Below are 20,550 nucleotides of genomic sequence, written 5' to 3'. Positions count from 1 at the left end.
TGCTCTCCTTGAGCACTGCAGGTTTGGTAGATGGGAACTGTGATGGGTAGGACTGAAGTTTCTATTCCTCAGGTGAGGCAGTTTCTACACACAACTTTTTGGGAGTCTGATTGCTGTTGCAGGAAGGCTGAATCACAGCCAGGTGTAAAATCTCACACTTCATTGTGCCTATATTATGGGGGCTCCAGATTGGAGACAGCCCCAGTGCTACCTGTCCTAGGAAGCATAGCCTTACACAAATTCACTAAAACAGACCCTGTTCTCCTTTATCCCACTCTGATTTTTCAGGGAAAAGGGAGGAGCATCTCTAACAAAACATTTAAAATACAACATTCCTGTTTTTGCGGTTTCCTTACCTCAGATTTTATGAGAAAATATCTTTAACTGTATTTACCAAGTGAGTGATAGTGATGTGTGCAATTTGGGGTTCTCATGCAGTACAGTGGTATGGTAACACATGCAAATAATGTTGTTTCCTTCTACAGTTGTGCATGCTATCTAAGGAAGCCCCCATAATATTTCTAAAAACACTTCATGAAAACTGACCTTGATCTAAAAATTCTAAATGTCGACATTCCTTTTTCTTTTAAATGACTGTCTCCTTCCTTTCCATCCTCTGCATGCTCTCTCTCTCTGAGCACAGCCTACTCTAAGTCACATGGATGCTTAACTAAATCTTTCTTCTTGTTTCTCAGCAAATTGCCCACACATCATTTCAAAGGTCACAACCTCCCCTTTAAAAGTCATACCCCTACAAGCTAACCATACCTAATCTCCTGTAGCACATCTTTTTATGCAGCCAACCAATGCATGAATTCATATAGCCCCCTCTCACGTTAAAGATCACATCTATATCCTACTAATGTAATCTACCACTTAGAAACCGGAGTAAAGGCTTTGAATGGTTTACTGTAGAGTGCAAGACTTATCCCAATAATCACAAACCATATCTGGGATCCGGAGCAGCATGCTACAGAGCGTAAAGTACAATAATGCCTCCTCAGGGGTAGTGAGTGCTATATAAATGCAATTACAATATATTATATAAGCCACAATAAACCCAATACCATAACACTCAGCAGTCAGACAGTCAACTGTAATTCATACAGGCTGCTTAATAATTCCCCTTCACTGTTTGGCACTCTTACACTCATATAAGATAAAAATGCCAAGGATCATATCCATCTCGCAGTACTATACGAGTCCACAGCAATAAACCACCCATTACCATCTGATCAGGTGTGGAATAGAACTACCACATGGTACTCGTCAACAGAGGACTCTATTATAGTCCACCACTGCAGGTCCCAACTAGCTACATAATACGGCCACATTTGATATCTCACAATGACAATCTAATATGGGATAACATTAACAAAGTCAACCCCAACACATAACTCCACTATTTCTCCCTTTAACCTATGCCTGGTTGGGACCACAAGCTTTTAAGAAAATACCCCTGAATTGAAAACCCAGTGCAGTAACCAGTAACCAGCTAAGTGGTCTATGAACATAAGAAATATCACAAAGGGACCTGGCTCAAAGCTGCCAGCTTACTGAAAAACAAACTATGCAACTGTCTCACTCTTCTTCGTCTATCACACTGCTAAGCATCGAATACCATAACATAACTGAATCTTGATGGTGCTCACTCATGACATTTAGAACCAAACACCCTACCCTGTTAAAGCATGCTACCCATTCAGGCAAGCACTGTAGCTCATCACATAGGGATAGTAAATATTATATATATATGTTGCTATAAAATACTGGGACAGGGAACAGCGCCTTGCCAAAGGGCCTTACTTCAAATTAGAAAACATTGTGAGTAATAAGGGGCTCCAGAGTGTTTTTATAAAAAAAAATACAAAACCATAAATCGTAATAGAGAAGTTGTCTCTGTACCACTTACCTGTATTTCTGAAACTTTCTCAGCCTCCTGCTGCCTTGCATTCCTTAATCTCTGCATGCGACAATCAAGAACTACTAAGTTGGCAGTGATCTTGTCCTGAAATTAAAGGAAAAAGACTGCTCTGTTTAGTGCAGGAAATATGAAGGTCCGGGGTAGCTCAAATTCTTATCTATTTCGCTTGTCACAGAGAAACCCATTTCCTCTCAAATTACATCAATTACTTATTTCTAATTTGGTTATTAGTTTCGTCCTTCCTTCACCACAGATCTAAAAGAGTCAAGGCAAATCACTCTCTCTCCCAGCCCTCTCCAGTTCTCATGGGGGTTCCCCAAAGGTCCGCCCTATCTCCTAACCTCTTCAACCTGTTCTCGGGAACCTTTAGCTAACTCATTAAACTCCACTAACATTCTCTTCCACCTGTATGCGGACAATACGCAACTCTATTCGAACATCTCTTCCCCGGAAAACATCATCTCCCTCAACACTACCCTAACATCTACTCAAAACTGGTTAACTGAGAACCATCTCCTGCTCAACACCACCAAAACGGAATTCCTGCTCATCTCCCCTCCCAACCACATCCCCAAGATTACCATTTGGTTGAGTCACCTCACTGCCTTCAATTGCACCCCTCTCTTCATAGATTCAGCCAAATTGCTTGGAGTCACCATGGACAAGCACCTAAATATGAAAAATCAGATCAGCAAGGTGTGTAAGGGAGCAAACCACATGATGAGGACAGCCAGGAAATATCAAACTTTTCCTTCTGCAAAATGATTTCAAGTAGATGGTCCAAGCGCTTGTCTTGCCGAGGCTTGACTACGGCAGAGCTACCCTCGGTGGCCTTCCCAAATACACCCTGGCTCCACTAAGGGCATTACTGAGCACAGCGGCTAAACTGGTTACAGGCACCAAACGAAATGAGCACATACCCCCAATCCTAAAATCTCCTAAGTGGTTGCCCTACGAAGCACGAATTCAGTTAAAGATTGCGGTTCTGGCGCTCAAAGCCCTTCACTTCAATACTCGTAGGTACCTTGCGCAAAAACTTGAGCTATCTTGTGGTGCAAGAGCCTCAAGATGTGCCAATACTTTCCTTTTGAAACCACTCATCTTCAGCAAAAAGAGAACTTGTCTCAGAGCCTTTTCCGGCACTGCCCCAAAGATATGGCACTCTCTTCCACCGGAAGTTAGCAGAATCTCCTCAACGACGGCACTCAAATTGCAAGCCAAAAGATTCCTTATGAATTAATTCTTATCCTAATTGGGCTAGGCTCATCTGCTCGAAGACACGGTTTCCTACGTCCGTTGTACCATCATGTGTTACTGCTCCTCTTTACCACAGACTGTGACCCCTTTCATTGCCTGTTTATACCTGTTTTTTTTATTACCCCCCCATGGTGCAATTGTCCTGGAGTACCCCTACTTGTTGACAATTGTGTATTAATGTCCTTCCTTCCGTCCTATTGCCAAGCGCTCTGATATCCTCCAGGATGTTGTTTGCGATATATAAAACTTTTTTAATAAGGGTAACATGGGGAAAAAGAACATGTTGCATGTGATGTTCTAGCAGTTGACATAATGGCAAATGTGTACAGTGATTAAATGTATATTTCTTTCTGATGTTGAGTTAAGAGACCTTGAAATTCAAAATGCTGTAAAGCACGACAAAATGCAAAATGGCCCACCACATAATGCTAGCATTTGTTTCAGTTCCAAATCCGTTAGAAAAATGCAAAGATATTAGCAACACAAAAGCTAAATAAAAAGATTTTGGCATGCACACAAAATGCAAGATACAAAGTTTTCAGAAAGTGCAGAACTGAGAAGGAAAAAGTACAAACTTTGCAGTAGGCCAACCAAAGTACAAAATGAAATGAAATGAAGGTAATCTTATAATGCGCAACTAAGCCCGAAGGCATCAAGGCGCCTAACCAAAAAACTCCAAAAAGAACCAGGAAACGCGACTACGGGTAGGCTTTAGCAAAGAGCCACGTCTTCAGTGCCTTTCTGAAGCACAAAACAGAGGGTTGGGCCTTCATTTCCAGGGCCAGGGAATTCCACATAGTAGGGGTGAGATATGAAAACGCTCTTCCTCCCCACTTGGCTCCTCGAACGCGAGGCACCGACAACAAGCTCTTTCTAGAGGAGCGGAGGTTTCTACAGGGAGCGTACGACACCAGAAGGTCCTTCACCCCCTCCGTCCCATAGCCCCCTAGTGCCCTAAATGTCAGACAAAGAGTCTTAAAGGTAATCCTGGCCTCAATCGGAAGCCAATGTAGGCTTTTCCTGGCAGTTGTGGCAGATGACAACAAGCTCTTTCTAGAGGAGCGGAGGTTTCTACAGGGAGCGTATGGCACCAGAAGGTCCTTCACCCCCTCCGTCCCATAGCCCCCTAGTGACCTAAATGTCAGACAAAGAGTCTTAAAGGTAATCCTGGCCTCAATCGGAAGCCAATGTAGGCTTTTCCTGGCAGTTGTGGCAGAGGACATCCTAGGGGCATCCAACAAAAATTGGCCGCCGCATTCTGGATAGTTTGTAGGCGTTGCAGCAAACCCTTATTAATGCCGGCGTAAAGCACGTTGCAGTAGTCACACCGCGAGATGACCAATGCTACTACAACCTGTTTACGGGCCTGTGGAGATAAGTAATGTTTGATCTTCCTAAGGATCTTGATGATGCCCCAACAAGTAGCAACTGTCCTATTGACCTGCTTGGCCATAGAGAGGGCAGGGTCGATCAGGACTCCGAGATTTTGAGCCGAGTCTGTGGGTGTGGGACACTCTCCTAGCGAAGGGGGCCACCATTCTGAGGACCATATATCCTTGTTCCCCCCGAAAACAAGGATCTCGGTCTTCTCGCCGTTAAGCTTTAGTGAATTGTAAACCATCCACCGCGAAACTGCCTCCATACAGTTCCTAAAGCTGAGAGCGACGGAACTGACCGAGTAGGAGAGAGAAACCATGATTTGAGTGTCATCTGCATATGACACTACCTCCATCCCAAACGATCTTATCAACCTGGCAAGTGGGGCCACATAGATGTTAAAGAGGGTCGGACTTAACGCCGACCCCTGTGGCACACCACATTGCACAGGTGTGGATGGAGATAGGAACTCTCCTAACTTGACCATCTGTTCCCTCTGGTTAAGGAATGAGGCCAGCAAACTCAAAGCCGTACCTTCCACCCCTATCTCCCTGAGACGTGATGTTAAAACCAGGGGAGACAGGGTATCAAAGGCGGCTGTTAGGTCTAACAGGACCAAAAGAGTAGTGTGGCCCTTGTCGACCTCAGTGCGAATGTTATCAAGCACTACAGTGAGAGCCGACTCAGAGTTGTGGCACCTCCTGAAACCATGCTGAGAATGGTCAAGTAGACCTGCAGAGTCCAAAAAGGTCGACAGATGCTGGTTAAGATGGGTCTCCAGCATCTTTGCTGGTGCCGGGAGCAAAGAAATAGGACGGAAATTCTTAAGAATTTCAGGATCTAATGTTGGTTTCTTAAGGAGGGGCTTGACCAAAATAAATTCAAACTATAAAAGAAGCCTACAATGCTTCCCGACCAGCCAAACCGCGGACGGTGCAGGTAAGAGCGGTGAGGCGGTGTGGAGTCGACATACGACGCAGAGAGAGAATAAAAAAAGAAAACACACTTACCTTGAACTCTCCGCATTGCCGACTCAGCAATGCAGCGAGCACAAGGTGTTTTTCATTTTTTTTAATTTTATTCTCTCTCGTCGTCGTATATCGACTCCCCCCAACCCGCTCTTACCTGCACTAGCCGTGACCAGCCAATATGGCCACACCCTAACTGCTGGTAAATGCACACAATACAGAATTATGGTGGACGCCTGGAATGATGTGTCAGGAAGAATGAAGTCACCAAAAATTATTTCTGACGTGACAAATGGACAACAGTATAAAGGTACAGGTCACTTATTATCATTTGACCTATGAATTACATGTATTTAACTTACTCCAACAAATGCAGTGAAAACAAAAACAAGCATTATTCCAGCAGAGCTTGTAGCGAACAAGTGCTTGCAGTATCTGACATTGTAGTCAACAAATGAAACAATGAGCACTGTATAAAATAAAATCACCAATATTGGCATTTGCACCGGAAAACGGTTAGCAATTAATCTCATCATCATCAAATGTTTATTTCGGATAAAATAATCCATAGAACACAATACGACAAGTTAAAAAAAAGCACTAGGTTAAAAGCAATAAATACCAGCAGTCACATGCAGAGCATCAGTGCCAGTCAATAAAGTACATGATAAAAAGCAATGAAGGGAAACCTCAACAAGGGTAAAAACAGCATTCAGCGCAGATACAGATCAAATAGAGGAAAGTGTGCTTTTGAGGGATCACTGCTTCAGAGCTTTGGCACTACGAGTGTGGATGAGCCAAGCAGCATGCAAAACGTCCGTCATTTCAACGACAATTACCTCTCTCACGTCAAAGCGTACAGTGCATACCCCATACCTTAATTTAAAAAAAAGTTGCAATGGGATGGAACCTGGCAGGATATCAAAGAAAGATTCATAAGCAGGAGTAAACTCAATGTCTAAAAAAGAAGGTCAGTTAGGCTCCCCGCTTTGACACATTTCAGTTCCCTCAGGCACAAATGCTCCTTTAATCGTTCTTTAACCAGGGAGGGAGGTACTCATTTTGCTATATCTGGTGTGATCCACAGTAAAGGCAAGCCTATTTCATATAGCGTACTGTTATGGGCAAACCAGGCGATCTTCTCACAGCTAGGGGATTTTAAGACTGCCCTTGTTTGCGGGCAACACCCTGCACCATGATGTTTGCTCTGACAGATTTATAAGGTTTAAATGCCATACATTTTGTTTCACTAATATTGACCTCAAGGCCCCAGTCGCTGCAAAAAATTAAGAAGCGATCAAGTATTGCCTGCAGGCCACGCATGGGTAATGGCTAGATCAGTCGACCTCAGAGCTGGGGAACCGGGTTCGAGTCTCAGCAGGGATGCTCAACATCCTGAGATTTTGGGCAAATCACATAATCTCCCCTTCCCTAACAAAAGAATGAATGTGTCCATCTGTAACGCAACCGGTGCCCATGTAAAGCGCTTCGATACCTTTGAGTCTAGTTCCCACAATGTAAAACTCCCCCCCCTACAAAAAAAGGTGTGCCATCTGCAAAAAGCAGCGTCACAATTTTATGGAGGCCATGTTTATGTGTGTCATTACTAGGAAAATAAAGTGTGTGAGCTAGATCATTTATATAGTGGGTAAACAGTGTTGGGGTCAGCACACAACTCTGTTGGACGGGAAACATCCTTTACGACGCAACTTTTACCACGCAGTGCCTTTACAAAGCAGGTTTTTCAACGCAAGTCATTACAACGAATTGCGCTGGGGGGCGTTCTAGGATAGGCAATAGTTTAATTTACTATCCGACACCTTCCCTACTATCCACGGGGACTGGAGTTGGAATAATAAATTAAACTATTCACTATCCAGCACCCCCCAACGCAAGTCGTTGTAACGACTTGCGTTGAAAAACCTGCGTTGTAAAGGCATGCGTAGTAAAAGCATGCGTTGTAACAACGTACATCCCTGTTGGACACCAGTTTCAATGTTGAAGGGATCTGTGAGCTCACCAATCTTGCTATACCTAACTCTGGCAGTATTTTTTGCATGCAATCTGATATGAATGGACAAAAAATTTGCAAGAACACCAATCTTTTTCAAAACTTCACAAAGCTTAGCCCTAGGAATGGAGTCAAAGGCTGTTCTCAGGTCGACAAAGACCACATTCAAGTGGCCCTTGTCAAGCGTTACCGTTTTTCAATAGAGAGCACAGAAACTGAGGATTTTATCTATCGTACTGACCCTGTTCTAAAACCCACATGCATCTCAGAGAGAATGGAACTGTCTTTAACCAAACAAGCAACTGTCCCAGAATTAGACGAGAAAAAATATTCTGGGATTTATCAATAAGGATGATGGATATATAGTTTCCTGGATCCTCTTTAAAGCTTTTTTGTAAACTGGGACGATCTCAGCTGTCTGCCAGGAACCATGGATCAAATCGCCTGCTAGAATAGAACAGAACAGCAGCTGGAAATAGGAAGCCCAGATCACAGGTTCTGACGTAAAGAGTTTCCCAGGGATGGAATTGGGGCCACTCGCTTTATGTACCAGGAGCGCCACCAATGTTTTTGTGCTGGAAAGTCAGAGGATGGCCTTCTCCTGGGAGAGGAGACTAGTTGTTAAATGACTGTCTGCTTTTAAAGTCGGGCTTAGCTGCATAGGTTTTTTTTAAATGGTCGACCCAAGTCTATGGTTGAAGACACTAGTAGTAGCATTTCACTTGCCATGGGCCACTATTCCCCAAAGTGAATTGGCATCCCCTGCCCGGGCAACTACAACCAAATACTCTAAAATCTCTCGCTCCCAGTCTATTTCAACCTGGCGAAGTGCATCTTTATAGTCCCTCTTCGAGCTTACAATATCTTGCCTACCACCATCTTTTCCAACTTAGTCTCTGAATGAGAGCATGTCTTGATTTCCTACAACTTGTATTAAACCATGCACAGCGAGACTGTACCGTAGGGGGCTTTAAGGGTCCTAAAAAGATTTCCATGGTAAATTACAAGAGTCAGGATCAGGGGTTTGCATCCCACTAGTGGTCAGTGCATCTAAAGTGTCAGCCACCTAGTCATAAATCTGGGCCAGCACATTTGTCTCCTTGCAAACAACCTCCCATTTTATGGCCCGCTTATTATTCGAAATTGTTGGAACAGCTCGGGATTCGGGATACCACTCTGATAAGCAGTAGACCCAACCCCACTAAGAGATAAATGGCGGGCGTTGTGGTCGCTGTCATGATGCTCTACAACCACCATGTCTTTAAGAGATTAGCACATCGGTAGTGACAGGAATATGCAGTCAATGAGACTCTTTTGCAATGCGCCCATAAAAGTGTGAGCACCACTACGATCCAAAAGGGACCTGCCACTGCAGGCCCTAAGGCCAAGGTTGAGAGATACGCTCGTCAACTGGTCAGCAGCAACAGAACATCTTGTGACAGGGTCCAAGCCTAACTGAGGAACACCTCAAACTGCATCCTCTTCTTCTCTTAGTTTGAGGTAACATTAAAATTGTCGCTGGAAATTATGCTATCATTGTGTGGGGCAATGCCTATCACATTTTCTAAAACATACAGTGTATAGGATGGCCTATTTGCCCCATTTGGCCTGCTGTAAGCATTAAAAACATAGCAAGAAGACCCACTCCCAGCAAGAGACAGCTCAATAACATCTTGCGAATTTATTCCAAGCCTCATGAGCAAATTTTTGACCATCATAATTAAACCACCTGCTAGGCGACCCCTGCCACCTGAGGTTACTGGACAAAATACATGGTAAACCCTGACCTATGAAGTGGCTCAACACACCATGTTTCCTGGAACATACAAATATGAAATATGTCAATAAATGTCCCCAAGTCTGGATCTACCAGCTACGAGTTGAGACGCGCAATATTCCATTAAAGTATATTCCAGGTTTTTTGTTGTGACCTTGGATTAGAAGGTGGTGGAGACTGATCCAACAGGGCAGGCAGGGCTGTAGTATTGGAGTATGTCCCCTATGGAGACGCTGGGCTTGTTGTAGCTGGTGCCTCAGTGACTTGTGCACATTGATGGCCACCCATGTGTGAGGCGATTCCAAATGCACTGGGTTCCAGAGACTTGGAGGGGGAGGACACTACACGATGGCACAAAATGGCCTTGAAGGGAATTAGCCTGGGAACAATGATTGAGGCAGTGCCAAAGGGTCCCCAGTAGGCATTTGTGATCGCAAAGGGTTCGGCATCACAAGATACCTGGATCAGGCACTGTCAGTCTTGGGCATCCTATGATGATGGATATTCAGAAGGATTTTAAAAGAGATTTTAGCAATTGTGTTACCACGGTGGCCGTGCCTGCTGTCAGTCCTAAACATGTCCCTTGTGGACCTCAGGGAAGGGAGGGGCCTGTAAATATACCCAAGGGAGAGGCCTTAATTTGACCTGATGGAGTTGCCAGGTGATTTAGTCGACCCTGAAGAATTTCCACAATTAGGGTAGTCTTGAAGTTACCTGCACTGGGTCCCCCGTGCAATCTTTAGGGTGAATACCAATATCAACAAATCGTACGTGGCCATTGCATCAGACCTACATCAACTCCCATGGTTTAATATGAGTACTCTTCTGTTGTATCTGCTATGTGGATGCTCTGGAGAGTGGCACAGTGTTAATGCTTGTTTCCAGTAATAGCAGTAGGACGTTCATATGCACTGCCTATTACGCCACCGTACAGTCCATCGGCAGGTGCAACATGCAATAGGTCTCATGCGAGGTCAGTGTTGCCCAATCTTTTGAAGTTTTCACTGGCCCACTCATGCACTAACTTTTTGTGAGATAAAGCTACAGACCTATGTGTACATGATGGAGGGGACCTGCTGTCATCCTGGCTACTGCCTACACTATGAACTTTATTCCTTCATACATTCTCTGCATCTGCACCCCCATGTGGCAACCTGTCCCTATACGGGCATGTGCTTCTTCACTTTCACAGTGACCAATGCAGTTTAGAATACAGAGCTGTGGCTTCTCTGTATGCAACTATTATTTCCATTTTAAATACTTTATGCCAACAATGGGATTTAGAAAGTACCAAGAGGCACTGAGGGTATTGACAACTAGCACCGAACCACACGCCATATTTGCCTTTTCCAGATACTTGTTTATAGTGGGATTGATAAGGAAAAAAGCGGGGATAAAGCTGTGATGCACCAAGGATCAAAACACTTATGACTGCGAAAACATCTTTGAATTGTATATAATATCTAGTCACTTCTCCCTTTTACCGCATCACAAGAAGTTGCTATCTAATTTTAAAACTTACTGGGGTGGTAACAATGGAATGTCATGGTGACCAGTTTATATTGTTTTTAATTATTTTATTCGAAACTCCTGACTTTTTTATTGAGATTATATAATATATGGTTGGATGTGTTTTAGATTGCATTATGAATGATTGTATTACTATGAACCTTTTTGGCCTTTGGCCGAAATAAAGTACTTAAAATTAAAACTATTATTTCCAAAACAGAGCAGATGCTGATTAACATTCTTCTCCCTTGGACTCCTGGCAGAGTTAGTGGCCATTGCAAAACAATATACTAACTGCGTTTCACTGTGTGATGATAGCGGTTACGTGACCTTCCACCTCAACTCATGGACTTCAGGACTTGGGTCTGCTACTGATGGTTGAGATGTTTATGCACCGCAGAGTCACTGCATCAACACCTCTTCCTCTAGTGAACACTCATGCGACAAGGGCTCTGAAGAGACATGAACTCAAGTCTTGCTTCCATTGCACTATACACCAAACAACTAGTTGTATTAATGTGTAGAGTTGGATCGTGGTTGAGTTGATACAGGTGTTAGAGTGTTAAAACTGAAAAAACCTCTGGTGTCCCAGGGAAATACCAATTTGGAGGTGTGTGTGTGTGTTTAATAGCTGATGCCGGAGGTTTTTCTCAGTTACCACCATAATTTCAGCCTGAAACCATGTCCCTGTACATATAAAAAAAAAATCTGACCTAAATCATTCAACATAGCAGCATATACTTTCCCTAAGAATTAATTATCAAGCTGAGTTGCTAACATTCGAAGAATGTTCTCAAAATGAAAGGCATAACAGTATATCTGAAAGTTAGGTAGTGCCAGGCCACCCATTTTTTAATTCTGAATTTTTTCTAAAAAAGGTTTAGATGACCAAATAAAACTTCTCACTTTACCTTGTATCCTATTAATTTGATCCTTTGGAAATGTTAAAGGAAGGGTATTAAATAAGAAAGTCAGTTTGGTAGGATCAGCAGCTTGATACTCCCATGGATTGTTCTTCCCATAATGCTTGAAAGATAAACGTATTCATCCCCTTAAACAAGCGGGCTCCTGAGAAGTCAGTAAAATCTGAGGTGAAATATTTGGTTGTGAAATCAAGAGAAGCCGTACTTTAATCGTATTTGGAGAGACCCAGCATTGACTGTAATGTTTAATAAGACCCAGGAGAGACTAGGTTGATACTCTTGCCAAGAAGAGAAATTTACAGAAAATGGTATCCCCAGACCCCCCTATTTCAACAGAATGGATTAAGTCTATTAACTATGTTAGCCAATTGACACAGCCTTTGACCCGAAAAATGTAGAGAAAACCTGGAAGTATTTTTTAACGTGCCAATCTAGTCTTACGAGTATTAGGATTACATCCTAAATTGCTGTGCCAGATGCTCAGTCTCTCAGAAACTACGAAGGCCATCAGCAAAATAACAGTCTCTCCGAGGAAGGAACTACGTTCACGGACACGTACAACGTATGTAACAAACTGACAGTGGAATGAGTACTTAAAAGCAAATGAGAAAATGTCATTTGCCACAATGCACAGTTCTGACTGCATTGCGTCCTGGGCTGGGAACATACTTGTTTCAACTATCACATGCATACTCGTATATTATTTACACTTTACGCAAACAATACACAAAGAGTAATTCACCCATGCCTTCGGTATTCATGACATTTTCATCACAATTCCCTCCTGAGTCCTGTCTCCTCCGTGGCTTCTGAGGTAGTGACACTGATAACAGGTGTTAGGGTGCCGTGCATCGTGGCCTCTGTAGATGTTTGAGGGGCTTGTTAAAAGGGGCCTGTGCCTCTCAGACTGCCTCGACATGGATGTTGGCTGCGACCACCTCCTTTGTGCAATATTTCAAGCCATACTATCTTAACAGCCCTTGTATTGTTCTTCTACCTCTTGGTGGATCTCTCCATGACTGTTCAGGGGCAGGTCACAGTCCAAATGTAAACTTCTGAATTGAGCAATGTTAGCTCGTTCAAACAGCTGTATATTTAAGTGTTGACTTTAAGAGCTGAGACCGATTTTTCAGGCTCCTCGCTGAACTGTAGCACCCATTCGGACTTTCCATTGATGTGCATGCTTAGTACTCGTGCTATTTCTCAGTAGTGACACCAAATTCAGTCTCTGATAAATCGCAAGCAGAGTGTTCTCAAGGCGGTTATTTTCACTAGCATGTGGAATGCAAAATTAAACAAGCATTTGCAATGCAATAGGTCTCGCATTAGAAAAGTTTGAGCTATTGGTATTGTAAATGACACATTTTGTATGTATGTGTTGGTTTTGAAAATAGCTAAATTAATAGCTTTGTCATTTACAATGCCAAAAGTTTGAACTTTCGCAAATGTGACACCTATAGCATTTGTAATGCAATATGTGTTGTATTTACGTGACTTCGATGTATTCATATTACAAATAACAATGGCTTTTAAAAAAAAAAAATAATACTTAAATAAAAGTTATTTTAATGTATAATGGCAATAGCTTAAGCTTCTGTAAATAACTTTTATGAAGATTATGTTCAGTGTATTTTATTGTGACGAAAATCCAAGAACAGAAGTGAAATATTAACATCTTTTTGTGACATTTGTAATAAAGCTTGAAACATTGAGAGCACATATTTGAACCAGTTGTTGTGAACGGTTGCACAGATTGATGCTGTGGTAGCACTGAGTAATGTTGTGGTGGCGACGAGTGATGCTGTGGCGTTCAGTGATGCTGTGGTAGCGCATAGTGATGTTGTGGTGCCCCTGAGTGATGCTGTGGTGCCCCTGAGTGATGCTGTGGTGCCCCTGAGTGATGCAGTGGTGGTGCGATAGATATGAGTGATTGTGATAGAGAGATAGAGTGAGGGCGATAGACAGAAAGATAGATAGAGTGAGGGCGATAGATAGGTAGAGTGAGGGCGATAGATAGATAGGTAGGGTGAGGGCGATAGAGAGATAGGTAGAGTGAGGGCGATAGAGAGATAGGTAGAGTGAGGGCGATAGAGACATAGAGTGAGGGCGATAGAGAGATAGATAGAGTGAGAGCGATAGAGAGATAGATAGAGTGAGGGCGATAGATAGATAGTGAGGGCAATAGATAGATAGATAGATAGATAGATAGATGGAGTGAGGGCAATAGATAGATAGAGTGAGGGCGATAGATAGATAGACAGATAGATAGATAGATAGACAGATAGATAGATAGATAGTGAGGGCGATAGATAGATAGATAGATAGATAGATAGATAGATAGATAGATAGATAGATAGATAGATAGATAGATAGATAGATAGATAGATAGATAGATAGATAGACAGATAGATAGAGTGAGGGCGATAGATAGATAGGAGTGAGGGCGATAGATAGATAGATAGATAGAATGAGGGCGATAGATAGATAGATAGAGTGAGGGCGATAGAGTGAGGGCGATAGATAGATAGATAGATAGATAGAGTGAGGGCGATAGATAGATGGAGTGAGGGCGATAGATAGATGGAGTGAGGGCGAAAGATAGATAGATAGATAGATAGATAGATAGATAGATAGATAGATAGATAGATAGATAGATAGATAGATAGTGAGGGCGATAGATAGATAGATAGAATGAGTGCGATAGATAGATAGATAGAATGAGGGCGATAGATAGATAGATAGATTGAGTGCGATAGATAGAGTGAGGGAGATAGATAGATAAATAGAATGAGGCCGATAGATAGATAGATAGATAGTTAGATAGATAGATAGATAGATAGATAGACTGAGGCCGATAGAGTGAGGGCGATAGATAGATAGATAGATAGATAGATAGATAGATAGATAGATAGATAGATAGATAGAGTGAGGGCGATAGATAGATGGAGTGAGGGGGATAGATAGATGGAGTGAGGGCGAAAGATAGATAGATAGATACATAGATAGAGATAGATAGATAGATAGATAGATAGATAGATAGATAGATAGATAGATAGATAGATAGATAGATAGATAGATAGATAGATAGATAGTGAGGGCGATAGATAGATAGAATGAGTGCGATAGATAGATAGATAGAATGAGGGCGATAGATAGATAGAGTGAGTGCGATAGATAGATAGAGTGAGGGCGATATATAGATAGAGTGAGGGTGATAGAGTGAGGGCGATATATAGAGTGAGTGCGATAGAGTGAGTGCGAAAGATAGATAGATAGAGTGAGTGCGATAGATAGATAGATAGCGTGAGGGCGATAGATAGAGTGAGGGCAATAGACAGATAGATAGAGTGAGGGCGATAGATAGATAGATAGAGTGAGGGCGATAGATAGATAGATAGAATGAGGGCGATAGATAGAATGAGGGCGATAGATAGAGTGAGGGCAATAGATAGATAGAGTGAGGGTGATAGATAGATAGATAGAGTGAGGGCGATAGATAGAGTGAGGGCGATAGATAGATAGAGTGAGGGCGATAGATAGATAGATAGATAGATAGCTAGATAGAGTGAGGGCGATAGATAGATAGATAGATAGATAGATAGATAGATAGATAGATAGATAGAATGAGGGCGATAGATAGATAGATAGAGTGAGGGTGATAGATAGATAGATAGAGTGAGGGCGATAGATGGAGTGAGGGCGAAAGATAGATAGATATATAGATAGATAGATAGATAGATAGATAGAATGAGTGTGATAGATAGATAGATAGAATGAGGGCGATAGATAGATAGATAGAGTGAGTGCGATAGATAGAGTGAGGGCGATAGATAGTTAGATAGATAGAATGAGGCCGATAGATAGATATATAGATAGTTAGATAGTTAGATAGATAGATAGATAGATAGATAGATAGATAGATAGATAGATAGATAGATAGACTGAGGCCGATAGAGTGAGGGCGATAGATAGATAGATAGATAGAGTGAGTGCGATAGATAGTTAGATAGATAGAATGAGGCCGATAGATAGATAGATAGATAGATAGATAGATAGATAGATAGATAGATAGATAGATAGCTAGATAGAGTGAGGGCGATAGATAGTTAGATAGATAGAATGAGGCCGATAGATAGATAGATAGATAGATAGATAGATAGATAGATAGATAGATAGATAGATAGATAGATAGATAGATAGATAGATAGATAGATAGATAGATAGATAGAGTGAGGGCGATAGATAGATGGAGTGAGGGGGATAGATAGATGGAGTGAGGGCGAAAGATAGATAGATAGATAGATAGATAGATAGATAGATAGATAGATAGATAGATAGATAGATAGATAGATAGATAGTGAGGGCGATAGATAGATAGAATGAGTGCGATAGATAGATAGATAGAATGAGGGCGATAGATAGAGTGAGTGCAATAGATAGATAGAGTGAGGGCGATAGATAGATAGAGTGAGGGTGATAGAGTGAGGGCGATATATAGAGTGAGTGCGATAGAGTGAGTGCGAAAGATAGATAGAGTGAGTGCGATAGATAGATAGATAGCGTGAGGGCGATAGATAGAGTGAGGGCAATAGATAGATAGAGTGAGGGCGATAGATAGATAGATAGATAGTGAGGGCAATAGATAGATAGAGTGAGGGCGATAGATAGATAGAATGAGGGCGATAGATAGATAGAATGAGGGCGATAGATAGATAGAATGAGGGCGATAGAGTGAGGGCAATAGATAGATAGAGTGAGGGTGATAGATAGATAGATAGAGTGAGGGCGATAGAGTGAGGGCGATAGATAGATAGAGAGATAGATAGATAGATACATAGAGTGAGGGCGATAGATAGATAGATAGATAGCTAGATAGAGTGAGGGCGATAGATAGATAGATAGATAGAATGAGGGCGATAGATAGATAGATAGATAGATAGATAGATAGATAGATAGATAGATAGATATAGTAAGGGTGATAGATTGATAGATAGAGTGAGGGCGATAGATGGAGTGAGGGCGAAAGATAGGTTAGATAGATAGATAGATAGATAGAGGGCGATAGATAGAGTGAGGGCGATAGAGAGAGAGTGAGAGCGATAGAGAGATAGATAGAGTGAGGGCGATAGAGAGATAGATAGAGAGGGCGATAGAGAGATAGATGGAGTGAGGGCGATAGACAGATAGAAAGATAGACAGATAGATAGATAGATAGTGAGGGCGATAGATAGATAGATAGACAGATAGATAGATAGATAGATGGCGATAGATAGATAGAGTGAGGGCGATAGATAGATAGAGTGAGGGCGATAGATAGATAGATAGATAGATAGATAGATAGATAGATAGATAGATAGTGAGGGCGATAGATAGATAGATAGATAGATAAGATAGATAGAAAGAGGGCGATAGATAGAGTGAGGGCGATAGATAGAGTGAGGGCGATAGATAAATAGAGTGAGGGCGATAGATAGATAGATAGATAGATAGATAGATAGATAGATAGATAGATAGTGAGGGCGATAGATAGATAGATAGATAGATAGATAGATAGAGGGCGATAGATAGAGTGAGGGCGATAGATAGATAGAGTGAGGGCGATAGATAGATAGATAGATAGTATGTATCGGGTCTAGAGATTCATCAGTCCAACAAGTACCGACTTGCACCCACCTGGGTGATCCACTATTGAACTACAAGTACCAGAGTCCCGAGGGGCGATCCGGAGGAGGGGCTAGCGGTGTGCGCTCCATTGCGGTGGTTTCTATTGATTGGCTCCCTTGAGCTTTGAGCCGACGGGCTCCTGGATGCTGCCCTGCGTGCCGGTTCGGGCATCGAGGCCATTGACGGTTGTTTGGCGGCCTTCTCCTCCACCCCTAACCATTTCTCTACTGATGAGGGAAGTTATCCCGAAACCCGAGCCATGTCTCGGGCGATACCCAAAAACCCGGGACATGTATCGGGTCTAGAGATTCATCAGTCCAACAAGTACCGACTTGCACCCACCTGGGTGATCCACTATTGAACTACAAGTACCAGAGTCCCGAGGGGCGATCCGGAGGAGGGGCTAGCGGTGTGCGCTCCATTGCGGTGGTTTCTATTAATTGGCTCCCTTGAGCTTTGAGCCGACGGGCTCCTGGATGCTGCCCTGCGTGCCGGTTCGGGCATCGAGGCCATTGACGGTTGTTTGGCGGCCTTCTCCTCCACCCCTAACCATTTCTCTACTGATGAGGGAAGTTATCCCGAAACCCGAGCCATGTCTCGGGCGATACCCAAAAACCCGGGACATGTATCGGGTCTAGAGATTCATCAGTCCAACAAGTACCGACTTGCACCCACCTGGGTGATCCACTATTGAACTACAAGTACCAGAGTCCCGAGGGGCGATCCGGAGGAGGGGCTAGCGGTGTGCGCTCCATTGCGGTGGTTTCTATTAATTGGCTCCCTTGAGCTTTGAGCCGACGGGCTCCTGGATGCTGCCCTGCGTGCCGGTTCGGGCATCGAGGCCATTGACGGTTGTTTGGAGGCCTTCTCCTCCACCCCTAACCATTTCTCTACTGATGAGGGAAGTTATCCTGAAACCCGAGCCATGTCTCGGGCGATACCCAAAAACCCGGGACATGTATCGGGTCTAGAGATTCATCAGTCCAACAAGTACCGACTTGCACCCACCTGGGTGATCCACTATTGAACTACAAGTACCAGAGTCCCGAGGGGCGATCCGGAGGAGGGGCTAGCGGTGTGCGCTCCATTGCGATGGTTTCTATTAATTGGCTCCCTTGAGCTTTGAGCCGACGGGCTCCTGGATGCTGCCCTGCGTGCCGGTTCGGGCATCGAGGCCATTGACGGTTGTTTGGCGGCCTTCTCCTCCACCCCTAACCATTTCTCTACTGATGAGGGAAGTTATCCCGAAACCCGAGCCATGTCTCGGGCGATACCCAAAAACCCGGGACATGTATCGGGTCTAGAGATTCATCAGTCCAACACGTACCGACTTGCACCCACCTGGGTGATCCCCAATTGAACTACAAGTACCAGAGTCCCGAGGGGCGATCCGGAGGAGGGGCTAGCAGTGTGCGCTCCATTGCGGTGGTTTCTATTAATTGGCTCCCTTGAGCTTTGAGCCGACGGGCTCCTGGATGCTGCCCTGCGTGCCGGTTCGGGCATCGAGGCCATTGACGGTTGTTTTGCGGCCTTCTCCTCCACCCCTAACCATTTCTCTACTGATGAGGGAAGTTATCCCGAAACCCGAGCCATGTCTCAGGCGATACCCAAAAACTCGGGACATGTATCGGGTCTAGAGATTCATCAGTCCAACAAGTACCGACTTGCACCCACCTGGGTGATCCACTATTGAACTACAAGTACCAGAGTCCCGAGGGGCGATCCGGAGGAGGGGCTAGCGGTGTGCGCTCCATTGCGGTGGTTTCTATTAATTGGCTCCCTTGAGCTTTGAGCCGACGGGCTCCTGGATGCTGCCCTGCGTGCCGGTTCGGGCATCGAGGCCATTGACGGTTGTTTGGCGGCCTTCTCCTCCACCCCTAACCATTTCTCTACTGATGAGGGAAGTTATCCCGAAACCCGAGCCATGTCTCGGGCGATACCCAAAAACCCGGGACATGTATCGGGTCTAGAGATTCATCAGTCCAACAAGTACCGACTTGCACCCACCTGGGTGATCCACTATTGAACTACAAGTACCAGAGTCCCGAGGGGAGATCCGGAGGAGGGGCTAGCGGTGTGCGCTCCATTGCGGTGGTTTCTATTAATTGGCTCCCTTGAGCTTTGAGCCGACGGGCTCCTGGATGCTGCCCTGCGTGCCGGTTCGGGCATCGAGGCCATTGACGGTTGTTTGGCGGCCTTCTCCTCCACCCCTAACCATTTCTCTACTGATGAGGGAAGTTATCCTGAAACCCGAGCCATGTCTCGGGCGATACCCAAAAACCCGGGACATGTATCGGGTCTAGAGATTCATCAGTCCAACAAGTACCGACTTGCACCCACCTGGGTGATCCACTATTGAACTACAAGTACCAGAGTCCCGAGGGGAGATCCGGAGGAGGGGCTAGCGGTGTGCGCTCCATTGCGGTGGTTTCTATTAATTGGCTCCCTTGAGCTTTGAGCCGACGGGCTCCTGGATGCTGCCCTGCGTGCCGGTTCGGGCATCGAGGCCATTGACGGTTGTTTGGCGGCCTTCTCCTCCACCCCTAGCCATTTCTCTACTGATGAGGGAAGTTATCCCGAAACCCGAGCCATGTCTCGGGCGATACCCAAAAACCCGGGACATGTATCGGGTCTAGAGATTCATCAGTCCAACAAGTTCCGACTTGCACCCACCTGGGTGATCCACTATTGAACTACAAGTACCAGAGTCCCGAGGGGCGATCCGGAGGAGGGGCTAGCGGTGTGCGCTCCATTGCGGTGGTTTCTATTAATTGGCTCCCTTGAGCTTTGAGCCGACGGGCTCCTGGATGCTGCCCTGCGTGCCGGTTCGGGCATCGAGGCCATTGACGGATGTTTGGCGGCCTTCTCCTCCACCCCTAACCATTTCTCTACTGATGAGGGAAGTTATCCCGAAACCCGAGCCATGTCTCGGGCGATACCCAAAAACCCGGGACATGTATCGGGTCTAGAGATTCATCAGTCCAACAAGTACCGACTTGCACCCACCTGGGTGATCCACTATTGAACTACAAGTACCAGAGTCCCGAGGGGCGATCCGGAGGAGGGGCTAGCGGTGTGCGCTCCATTGCGGTGGTTTCTATTAATTGGCTCCCTTGAGCTTTGAGCCGACGGGCTCCTGG

At 44.3% G+C, this 20,550-nt stretch overlaps 1 protein-coding gene across 1 annotated transcript in view; it reads right to left on the bottom strand.

The window, feature by feature from the left end:
• Positions 1-20,550, bottom strand: part of LOC144768694 (zinc-binding protein A33-like) — a 55,115-nt gene that overhangs the window by 9,625 nt on the left and 24,940 nt on the right. The window contains exon 2 of the mRNA XM_078652554.1: positions 1,913-2,008. Coding sequence (XP_078508680.1) covers positions 1,913-2,008 — 96 coding nt within the window. The remainder of the gene's footprint in view (positions 1-1,912; positions 2,009-20,550) is intronic.

The sequence above is a fragment of the Lissotriton helveticus genome, chromosome 7 (genome assembly GCF_964261635.1).
Source record: "Lissotriton helveticus chromosome 7, aLisHel1.1, whole genome shotgun sequence".
Classification (NCBI taxonomy): domain Eukaryota; kingdom Metazoa; phylum Chordata; class Amphibia; order Caudata; family Salamandridae; genus Lissotriton; species Lissotriton helveticus.
Note: the sequence above shows the minus strand (reverse complement) of the source record. Positions and strands in the feature narration are given on the sequence as shown.